The 11900-nt window shown below is 42.8% G+C and overlaps 1 protein-coding gene across 1 annotated transcript; it reads right to left on the bottom strand.

The window, feature by feature from the left end:
• Positions 1-1443: 1443 nt before the first annotated feature.
• On the bottom strand, positions 1444-10616 carry MSRB2 (methionine sulfoxide reductase B2). Its single transcript, XM_042802161.1, has 5 exons — positions 10521-10616; positions 9382-9488; positions 8313-8389; positions 4184-4331; positions 1444-2520 (listed from the first exon to the last, which is right to left on the bottom strand). The coding sequence occupies exons 1-5, from the start codon at positions 10603-10605 to the stop codon at positions 2413-2415; spliced, it is 525 nt and encodes a 174-aa protein (XP_042658095.1). The 5' UTR covers positions 10606-10616; the 3' UTR covers positions 1444-2412.
• Positions 10617-11900: the final 1284 nt, after the last annotated feature.

The following is an 11900-nucleotide window of genomic DNA, read 5'->3' as shown; positions in this document are numbered from 1 at the left end:
GTCAGGTGCTGTCCTTGAAGATATGGGTCTGTTCATATGATTACTTATCTGTAGTTAACACTGCACAAGCTAAATTGGGGCCTTACAGGACTCTCCTCAGGTCATCCTGCTGTATGAGTGATGAGGCACCAGCTGCTGCTTAGCCCAAATGTCCAGCTGCATACAATATTGTTTATAGGTGTAAAATAAATGCCCTCTCTGATCAGGCAAGCTTCCTCTCTCAGTAATAGTTACTCACTTGCCCGTTCACTAAGAGTTGCTTTCTACCAACCACGTACATCCAAGCGTGGTTTGCACAGAAATCTGTGTGTGGACACTTGTTTTGTCAGCTCAATGGTCATTTTGGTTTGTATGGCTTTCAGTCTCATCCATAGGTGTCAGTGAGATCTGGTATCTGTGGGGACAGGCAAGAAACAGGAATTTTGCCGGTTCTCTTCCTACTTTCTGCCATTTGCAGAAGTGAGGAGCATTTCAATTTGGCATCCCAGCCAAAAGTCACTGTACTCAGGCAGGTGCTGGCTTCTGCACCAGTACTTGGCTGAACACAGGAGCCCAGCTGGGGACACCTCCTAGTCACACTCCTTTCTGAGACAACCCTCTCCTGGTGGGAAAGGTGAAGAGAGGGGAGAGAGCTGCCTGACTAAAGAATGCCTGTAAGGGCCAAGCCCCCTTTCTAGTAGCTACGCAATAGATTTTAAGGAAAAAAACACCACCATCCAGTGAATTAAAGTGTATCAGGATAGGTGGGTACATTAATTCAGAGTGTGTGAGGACAGTGATTTCTGTACAACCAGTGAAGACTCTTGGGAGAAGAGACCTGAGCAGGCTGGGCACGTACATCCATGTCAGAGCAGGCAGGGATAGCAGGAGGTGATGGAAGGGCATCTTTGTGTGGCAGAGCATGATGCACCACAGACACAGCAGCACGCTGTTGCCGTTAACAGACACCTCTGATGACAATGTGACCGTCACCATCTATGACACTACATAAACCAGTAGCAACAAGCATCTGCTTCATTTATGCTGCTTGACACCTCTGGTAGCCTTTGTGGCATTCCAGTTTAGGTTGGCTGCAGTGATCGTTGTCTTTGTATGATGTTTTTAAAAGTTACGAAATTGTAGAGTTCCCCTGTAGAAAGTACAGAAGAATGAAAAACTGCAGAGCTGCAAGATGGAAGGAGCAAAGTAAACTCAGTGCAGTAGAGGTCCGTTTTCTGAAGATATTAAACAGTTTTAAGACTACACTAGTAAATGAACACACCCTTTTTATGACTGAGGCAACCGAAGTGGGGAGAATGGAAACAGCCTGTTGTAGGTAAAGCCAAATGAGATGTTGCCTAGTAACTCTCAGCAGGGAAGCATTTAAACCTAGCCAGTTTAGTGAAGCTGATGTTCTGACTCAGAGATTATTTTCTCTGGAAAAAAATCTGAAAGCAGGAAAGCTCAATTTAACAACCATACCATTTATTTTCCTGTTACAGCAAACCATGGTGATAATGCTTGGGAGAATACAGAAATATTTACAAACTTGTACAAAGAAGAACAGACAAGGTACGTTTTTAACAAAAGCATCACTTCACAAAAAACTGAACGTGTTTTTTGATGATGATTTTTTTTTCCTCCAAATACAGTAAATTTCACATTAATTTTTATTTTCAGATTCTGAAATACACAGGTGATGACAGAAGTCTGGAGGTATTACACTGATTGTTACATTATTATCATATTATTTCTGTAAGAGGAAGTTCTTTGAGCAAACCTTACTTCAGCTCTGCTATTGGACACAGAATCAAATTGATTTAAAAGAAGAAAGACTCCGTGTCTCCCCTGGCTCTGTTGCCTGGAATAGTTTTAATTAGGCCTTCTTTCAGGACTTTGCTTTTATGGGTTCATGGAAAAGTCACTTGGCTTGGCTAAAAGTCTCTCACATCAGGGGAACCCCCCCCCCTCAAACCTTGTTTGGAGATTCATGTTATTTTTGTTTCCCTTCAGAAGAATACAATGGTTTTGAAGAAGTAAAAGCTCTGGCATGATCAGCCATGTACACCTGTATTCCTGGGTGCCACAACTACTGTTCAGCATAGTCAAAGTCAAGTTCAGGAGAGCACTTAATTTCAGCAGTGTCAGTACACTTGATTATGATAGCTATGAGTGAACTATTGCATACATATTTTTTTTTAATTAAAAAAATACAATAAATAGATCAAAGCTTACATCACACTAACCATGAAAAGGCAGACTGCCAGAGAGTTACCACAAAAATATGTATTTTATCAACACTGATAATAGCTGGAAAGCAAAGCTGCAATGGCATAAATACTAAAATTTGAGTTCTGTTTATTAAGAGAGTTTTTCATAAGCCTGTTGTATGAACAGTGAAAGGATGTTCTGTAACCCACAGAGATCCACTTCTCACTGACCAGAGCCCGGTTTGAAGTTTAATGAAACACTGTTGATACAAAACCTTTGCCTAGAAGGTATGGGACCATCATCGAACACATGGCCTAGATGGGCATCACACTGCAACAGAAATGATGTACCATTATTACCATTGCAGCAATGGACCAACATTATGCTGATAACTACTGTGCTATCCTGAATTAAGAAACTTGCATGATGAAATCACTGTTGAGTTGTAGGGGTGGAGGAGTCTGGGGAGAGACTAGAAATACATCCTGGAATAATCACCTCTGGCCAGTGGGCAAGTATCTGCTCCAAAACAAGCAGATCCCAGAAGAGGAAGTGTAAAGGTATGAATGCCAGAAAGTACAGGAAATAAATGGAACAAGTTATCTCAATATATAATGAAAATTTCAAGTTGAGGCATCACTGTAGGTCCTTCTCACAGGTCAGCTGAGGATTTCCTCCCCAAAATTACTGATGGGAAAAAATTAGATGCAGAATAGCTATCAGTGGCTCATTATAAAATTGGAAGGTTTTCTTCAGCTGGGTTTCTTGAAAGGTGATTGCTGGATATAACTGCAAACAAGAACTGTACTGTGATAATGGACTGCAGTGAATGCTTGTTACGTTTGCAGATAATACCTAATCATGCTAGAAGGAGCTGAAAGTACACTGGAGGACAGCGTTAGCAACCTTAACAGTTTGGAAAAACAGATATACACACAAAGAAAAACAACCCAAGAGGCAATTCATTAAACTCAATTCTATACTTTTATACCTTAAAAAAAAGTAATAAACAGCAGATTTAGGGTGGGGAAGAAATGGTTAGGAGTGGCAGTTCTTTAGAAAAGGACCTAGGTTATTACAGCAGGTCCCAAAACAAGTACAGGTCATGGGCTGTGGAAAGGTAAAGGTGTAAGGACAGGAATGCTATGATGTACCTAAACAGCCTCTAATCTCTGGTGCAGGCTAGGCCCAGCTGCAGGGCTAGGCCCAGCTTTGCACTGTACTTCAAGAATGAAGAGGATCAGTTGGAAGGTGTGCAAAATAGAGCAACAAGACAATCACCACTCTGAAAAAACACTGCATAAAAAGGAACAGTTGAAGGAACTGACCCTTTCTGGTCTAGAAAAGAGATGATTGAGGGAGTCAAAATAGTTGCCCAAAACAGAAAGGTGGCTTCTGTGAAATAAGAGAACCCACTGAAGATAGCTGTGAAGATGCGGGGCACCACCACCACCTTGCAGGGCTAATAGTAATAAGCTTCAACTGCTGCAAAGCAAAATTAGTGTCTTCCCCAGTGTCTAACCAACAGTAGGAAGACATGAAGGTTACAGCTCATTACCTAGTAAGACTGTGAAGTCTCCATCACTGCATATTTTAAGAACAGCTTCAGGAATCATTTAGCAGGACTGAATTAGGAGCAGTTTGCTCCTGTGATGGGGCAAATGCATGGTCTAAATCTCAGTCTCTTCTACTGTCTGTTGTCACATTCTGCAGTTCACCAGAGGTCCTCTGAAAAAATTTTGTCTAAACTCCAGCCTTTGTCTATACGTATACAACTACTTTCCCCAGTCATATAATTTTCTTCACCCTGAACTGACTGCCTATATTTGATACTTCAAATTCTACCTGTGTTTCATACCAAGAATTGAGACAGAATGATTCCAGTGATACTGTAATTACCACTGCTGTATTTAGGGAGATTCATTCACAGACACAAAGCAAACTTATTTGTTAAGATTTGGGTATTTGGGTATCACCTCCAAAATAAACATACCTGTTTGCAGATGACTTCAGTTCTAGTTGATCCCAATGAGTTATCTTGTTGTCTCACTATATTGGTATTACTTTCATCTCTGCCACAAGTACCATAAGCCTCAGAGAACGATGGCCATCCAGTCCCAGAATCGTACTTCTTTTCTGAGCTATAATGGAAACCAGATCTTCTTGTTAATTAATAACAGAGATGTTACAAAAAACTCTGGTTTTAATAAGAACACTGGCTTCTTTCCTCATCCCTGTATTGTACTACTATTAATAATACTTGGCACAGTAGAAGTTTTCTCACTGGCATCAAAATGTGCTGGAAGCTCTTTTCCAAAGGGAATTTTCAGTCAGCCCACAACGGGAGCTTTTGCCTCATCATTTCTATTTCACTGACAAGTTGGCATTTTATGAAGCTTAAAAAAAGGTCTTCCCATCAACTGAGCACATTGTTTAGCTGAATTACACCTGCAAAGTTGCAGTTCAAAGCCTGTCCCGATACAGCACAACCTCAGAGAAGGGAGTTTATAAGAAGAAAGAAGTATGGAAGATGGCTGCGTTGGCCCCCTGGGCCAGGCTCCCATCTGATGATGGCTTTGGCTTGCACTCAGCCATCAAACTGGTTTGGAAAATCAAGAAGAGCCTTGCTCAAACCATCAGTCAACCAATGACAAATCCTCACAGCACGAAGGTCTACTTTTCCAAAGAGGTAATCGCAGCCATCAGAAACAGTACTGAAGATGGTCAACTTGTGAGAGTGTCCTGTTAACATCCAGGGTCACCAACCCTGATTAGTTGCATATTAAAACCTAGAGCATATTCGAAAATACGATCAGAAAATATTTTTGGGATTTAGCATACAAAAATGAGGTAATCCCTCCTATTTAAAGTTGTGCACGCTTTGATAGCAATAAGTACTTTCTCCTACTGAAGGGTGGTGACCTACTGTGAGATTGAGTGAGAAATGAAGATAGACTCATGTACTACTAGGATAAGTGGTCTGGAGACCCACCACAACCTTTTCCTCCCGATTTCCCATGTTTTATCCCAGTTTCACAAACCCAGTGTTCTTACTGGCATCTAGTGGTGGATGGAGACACCAACACCACCAGCAGCTTTTCTGGGCTCAAGGGGATTAGTCCAGTTGTCAGTACAGAATTCTAAGCAAAATATCTAGTATCTATCATGTATATACAGTGAAGAAAAATCTGAAAATCTTACTTGCAGGGCCTTTTAGAAAGACAAAACAAACAAGCTGGGCAAAAGGCTTAAAAAATTCAACCCAAAGAACAGTGCATGCTTCAGCATGCATTTTATAATTAACTGTACAGGGCTGTCTTTGAGCAATGCAATTGTGGAAATAAAAGAGGATTTGAAAACACAGAATGACCAAAGCCTAGTTTTTGTGCGGGCTGTTGCTCAGTCCTTTACATCAATCCACAAAGACCCATGAGGAATGCTCCCCTACCTCCTCCTCCCCTCCATAAAACTAGGGAGAAATAGGACACAGCACAGAAACAGGCTGTACCAAAGCAAATTCAGTTTGCAGGCCACATTTGTACGAAAAGGTATTTGGGCTCCAGGCCTATTTCTTTCCAGCCAAAGAGGGCTCCCTGCCTTCCCTGCTACAAAGCCACATGAACACTGTGCTTACCAGTCACAGAGTCCCAGAGAATGACCTGGGGGAACACAAATGTCCGTACATGACTTCTGAGTTTCACTGACCTATACCTGTGATACTTCTTTTTTATTTTCAAAATATTTCAATCAGAACTCTTAATTTTTTGTCTCAGGGATCCTTCTGCTTATTCATATATAGATACAAGGATCATCTCTGAAACCCTGGAGAGTCAAGGAAGGTCTTTAATGCTGTGTGGGTTTTGCATCTGGTCCTGACTGATTCTGTCCCTTATGTGCCACTCACAATTTTTAAGTTTATTGTGGATGTTTTCCACTGCTAAAGGATCAATCTTTTGGGCTGTTAAACTAGCTCTCAACAGAAATGGCCTCTGTGTGGTTTTACTAACAGTAATATCACTTAGATTCCCTAATAGAAACATTTTAGTACCCGAAAATATTGCTGTTCAAGATCATATTTGTCCTTTGAAGTATTTCACCACTTAATTTATGGATAAATGGACTTTCCCTAAACATATGCATTAGATTAGCCTTCGACACACCATTCCTCCAGCACATGTCATTTACTTTGATCCCTATTTCAGTCATCCTGGATGGAATCCAGATAATTCTAAAAAGTGCTTATTGCTGTATGGGTCTCAGCTGTAGGTTTATGGTTTGCTGAAGGTTTGAGATTTCATTAAAGCACCACAATTTGCTATCTATAAAGGTTAGGGGTTTGTTCCATGTATTTCCAACTCTTTCAAATTAATATTTGGTAACAGAAGGTAACAAATTCTGGTATAAATGTATACACACACATATACTTTGAAAGAAAGGAGGAAATGCTTTGTGTTTACCTGTAGCAAATGATCTAATGCATGTGAAAAAGGACATTTTTAATGCACTAGGAAAAAAACCCATGATGAATGAATTTCTTATCAAATACCATCTTTTTTTTCCCCCTCATTGTTAGTGTCCTCCACAACATAATGCATTAATGGAAAATATATTTTCAGACCATTTTGCACATTTAATAATTTTCTATTTTCTTAAAAGGCTTTTTCTGTAAGTTTGTTTGTTTGTTTTTATATCCCTGTATCAGTCTGTAAGGCTCAGCATTATTTTATGCTTTAAACTAAAGTACCTATATTATCTGAGAGTTGGATACTGCAAAAAGCAGCATGACTGGTTATATTGTCATTTTGTTGTTAGTTTAGCAGCAGAAGCAACTCCCTCCAGTGCTCATCTCTCTTCATGTTGGCCTTTCAATATCTATTGTCTAATATAAAGGATGCCTAAATTGATGGAACATTTGAAGGAATCGAAGGAACTCTTCCACAGCTTAGTAATTTAAAATTTCTCTCATTTATCTGAATGTTCCAGCGGTATTTTATGTCTTGTATCTGTCTTCAGAATATTCTGCAATGCTGCACTAGCTTCTGAAATAAATTTACTTAAAAGTGTTTATTAGCAAACCTCTACAGAAAAAGATATATTTATCAAATGTTCATTTGCATAACAATAGTTTTCTGTAGTGGGCCAAAGAAAAACTAACTCTTCACAATTATTAGCCTCTAATTTTACCATTTAGTTGCTTAGTTTAGGTTTATTTGTAATGCAGCCATTACATTTTTCCCTATTTCTTGCTATCCAGATCTCTTGTTCCTCAGCTTCCCATCTGAAGTTCTGATCTGTGATGCATCCTTTAAAGTATTCACAAAAATGGGCATATCAGCTGTATCCCATTGAACGCTCAGTTGGGAATAAATAAAGGCTATTTTCTAGATCAAAAATATGAGGAAATGCCCTTTCTGGTTCATTACAGAGAACAGAACACTTTCTGCACATCCTACTCTAAGGCACTCTATTTCCTTTTACTTAGGCTTTAATTAAGTTGCAAAATATATAGTATTGTAACAAGCACAGAGGTTAACAGCACAGTTGTTTGCAGTCAGGTTTTAAAAAGTAGATGTAACCAAAAAAGCAAAAATAGTGGAATTTAATTTAGGGAACAAGAAGGGGGTGGGGGCGAAGAGGAAGCCTCAGTTCCAGTGTGAGGGACCCAGCAATAAGAACATTAACAACAGCTAGACTCAGTCAGGCCAAAGGCCTCTCTAGCCCAGTAGCATGAGTGGCAGAAGATGACCATGAAAGAACACAAGAACAGAGCAAACATACTGTGATACGCATAAATACATGCATTTTGTGGCAGCTTGTGGCTTAGGGACCTCTTAAACAGAGAATTATTATCAACGAAAAAGGACAGTGTGTGTGTCAGGAGAAAAACGCAGACCCTAATATAGCAACTGGTGTCTGACGGCCACTGGAGACCCTCATACGCTCAAGAAAAAGGCATACTATGTATCTGTATCACCACAGGTATCCTGGAAATCTTATACATAGCACTCTGGTACCAAAGCATTGTTCTGAATTACACTTCCCATTGCTCCCGTGAAAAGACACTGCCCCTCCTGTCACAGTTAGGACATTTTAAGGATGCTGTGGAATCTGGAGGATGTTACCTGAACAGTGGGGCATTGCAGCACACGCAGTAGTATATTCCTGATTCAGTGTTATCCAGATAGATCCCACTAAATGGCTTTTAAAAAAGGAAGGAAAAAAGACAAGTTAATAATGCAGGTCTTTAAAGCTCACCATCTGGAATAAGCATGTAGGAATCAGATTCAAAACAGGAGAAAAACCATAAAAAGAGAGCTTCACAGGGGGGCTTTGAAGAACAAACATTAGCAGTCTAAAGAAATGAAGGGGAAGATGCCTTTGGATTAATAGTGAAGACTCCCCCCTGCCCCAGAAACTTCGAGACCAGTCAGATTCATAAATCATCCAGGTACCAGGGCTGGAGTCGTGACCTCCAAGGAACTTGTGAAATATGCAGGATCCCAAAGACCAGGGTTCTGCTGTGGAGTGGCACAACTTCAAAGTGGCTCTATAAAGGGGCTCTCCTCCTCCCTCCACAGTCTGGAATTGGGATCCTTATTTTACAGATAAGGATTTGGGCACAGTTCACATGATTTAATGCCACAGTCCATGCTCCATGTGCACAGAAGCCCTGGCTCTGGGTAGGGACACCAGCGCTCCACCCACAGCGCTACGTGGCCTCCATCTCAGAAGGAGGCAAAGTGTGGGGACAAGGTGGGTGGGTGATCTGGCCCATGAGGGATAACCCCAGCTCCTGAATGGAGCGCTCTGTATAAAACTTTCATGGCTAATCTACATATGGTCAAAACCAGGAGACTACAAGACAAAAACATGATCTCCCTCCTCTCTGGAGAGGCCTCCATTACTGCCACACAGATGGCTAAGCTGGCAGTAAAGTATCCCAGGAAAAAAAAAAGAAAAAAGAAAAAAGAAAAAAAGAAAAGAATGCAGAATGTTTTTTCATCTGCAAACCAGTCTGGGTCAGAACAAAATCCACCCGGTTCAGTATGTTGAGTCTAACTCTCATCCATGGAAAGGCAGGGGAAAACCTGTAAAGCAAGTGAGTGGTGACAGCTCCCCAAAGCAGGTTTTCTGTGCCTGGCAGGCAGAGGAGGTGGCTTAACCTTGGACAGAATTAGCGCTTTTGCTTACCGGTTCAGTTCCTTTTTCTCTTGTAACATAGAATTGCTCTGGAGTCAATTTTTTTTTCCAGTCTGTAGCAATAGTTGCTTCAGCTTGTTTAGTCAGAGAGCTGGTGTCTTCAGTTTGATATAAAAAGATAGTTTGTATTATTTTTAACACCATTTAAACACAGACTCTGCTGATGCTTTACATCACCACCTCGATTCTCCCAAAGTTTCTGAGGGTACAGCCAGAGCACAGGAGGGCAGTTCAGGGACATAAAGGCAGGGGGGAGTGCAGGACTTTGCATCTGCTTTCCATTCTGTATGCTGCCTACGGAGAGCAGCTCCAGCACACCGCTTGGGAAGGCTCTGAACTGAACGGGAATGGGCACCCACGACTCAAGGTACCTTCCACTCGCCCAGCGCAGCCCTCTCTTCTGGCCTGGGATAACTGCTGGTCTGCTGGGGCTCCCTCCTCATCCCTGGGTATCACTGAAAGGTCTGGCAGTTCACCTCTTGGAAACCCTCAGAAACCAGAGCTCATGCTCATTATGGGCTATTAAAGACTAGCAACTTTCAGAGGCCTCAGTGAAAACCAGTGCTAAGAAGGAGCACTGGAAGAAAGCAACACCTACAGCCCAAGAGAAACTGGGGCCATAGTTAGGTGAGGGACACACAACAGGAGAGCAGAAGTCACCCATCACGGTGCAAACCTCCAGCAACACCTTCTGTGAGTCCGTACACACCATACAGTACATTTATGGTGGTAAAGGATTGGCAAGGAATTAATAGATTGGCTGAAAAACAATAAGTAAAATACTTTTATTTATTCCTAATCAAAAAGTCTGAGGTGGGGAACTATCTCCATGCTTTTCTCCCATCAGCATAGGATCCTTGGAAAAAAATCAGCTCCTGAGTGAGGAACACTTGCCTGGACTCATCTCTTCCAATGCAAAGGTGATACTGGGGGGAGTTGGGGAAGGTATTTGAAAATTACAGTTCAAGTATAAAAACTGTAGTTCAGCCTGCCAGCTCAAGAGAGATACCGCCAGCAGGCCGACTTAGCCCTTCCCCGCCGGCTGGAAGGCACCGGGGGCGGGATGCCCCCCCCTTGCAGGGCGGCTCCAGCCCTTTCTCCCCGCTCCCCCCGCTCCGGGCTGAGGGTACCTGTGCGGCGGCCGGAGCTCCCCGGCGGGCAGCAGAGGCGGCACCGGCGGCTCCCGAGCAGCGCCCGCAGCAGCCGAGCCGCCATGTCGCCGGGACCGGGGGGGGGGTGGGGGGGCGGGCGGGACCGGGGGCGTGGCCCGGGGCCCGGGGGCGTGGCCGGGGGCCTGGGGGCGGGGCCGGAGCCGCCCCGCCCCGCCGGGTTGTGCGTCTAATTCGCGCGCTCACCGTACGTAACGGCACTTTATAAAAGCAATGAGTAAAGCACCCGCATAAAGGCGGATGCAGCATTTGCTGGAAGTTTCGGTCGCTTCTTCGCGAGAGGCAAAGAGATCGGCTGAAAAACTGAACGATCGCTGCAGCCGTAAATGGAGCAAAATCCTGTCGAGGCATTTGCTTGCAGCCGTTAGAGGTTGTTTTTAAGGAGAACCGGTCTGGCATTTACATGCAAAAGTGCTCTTGGTGTCCTTCCTGCATGTTACAGGCAGTGCTCTTAGTTGTATTGATCGAGTAATTGCGAAGGTGATGTGCTAAGTGGCCGCTTGTTTACACGGTGTGATTTGCAGTCCCGGCTGCTCTGATTTAGCCTATAAATACACCTGTAATAGGGCACCTATTTTAGTTTGGCCTCCTGTCCTTAAAAGGTAGAGCTAAACACAGGTCAATTTACCAGCTTAAGCCTTAATGCTGTTGTCAGCTTTTTTTCCAATAGCTCAATTTCTGATTTGGAATTGGTTTATCATTAGTAACCGATGTGGGAGGATGTTTTGATTGCATCAGATAACAAAACTAATAAGGGTGTTTAATACAAAATGACGTTAGTCTAATTCTTCTAGCCTGTTTTTAAAATCAAAGCTAAAAAATAGTGTTGTGTGATCAATCCTGTATACAGGCACCCTTATTGGACCATCCTCATGTTTAAGACAGTGAGTTCAATGGCAGCCGAGGACATCCAACACAGCATATGATTGGTACCATGGCTGTAATCAAATTCTCTGCTCAGATCTACAAAGCCGTGCACCAAAAGACAAACAGCAGCAAGGCTGGTAGGTGATCATATTTACTGTCTGTGGTGGCAGGGGAGGGGGGGCACACAGCTGATTTAATGGCTTTGTCCTATATAATAAGACACAGTGGAGTGAAGCCAGAGTACCTCAGTAAAAATCCTGGGGATGTGATGCCTGTGAGCCCTCAGGACCATGATTCAGGATGGTAGGAGAGCAGTGGTGCTGGGCAGGGAGGAGAGGGCTTCACTGGGTCTCTCGGTGCGGGCAGAGGACAGCGTTTATGCTCTAGGCAGAAGGACAACATTTTTCCATGTTCAGCCATTTTGGGAAGTGAAGATCAAAGATCTTTCCAAACCCCTTCTAACTTGCCCCTATG

The sequence above is a fragment of the Tyto alba genome, unplaced genomic scaffold (assembly GCF_018691265.1).
Source record: "Tyto alba isolate M040663 unplaced genomic scaffold, T.alba_DEE_v4.0 Super-Scaffold_38, whole genome shotgun sequence".
NCBI lineage: Eukaryota > Metazoa > Chordata > Aves > Strigiformes > Tytonidae > Tyto > Tyto alba.
The sequence above is the reverse complement of the archived record's forward strand: the minus strand, read 5'-3'. Positions and strand labels throughout refer to the sequence as shown.

Coding starts and splice junctions, on each gene's coding strand:
- MSRB2 (XM_042802161.1), bottom strand. CDS start 10,605: ATGGCGGCTCGGCTGCTGCGGGCGCTGCTCGGGAGCCGCCGGTGCCGC. Junction 8,390..9,381: donor GAGAAAAAGGAACTGAACCG/GTAAGCAAAAGC, acceptor CTTTTTTAAAAG/CCATTTAGTGGGATCTATCT. Junction 4,332..8,312: donor TGCAATGCCCCACTGTTCAG/GTAACATCCTCC, acceptor TTTCCATTATAG/CTCAGAAAAGAAGTACGATT.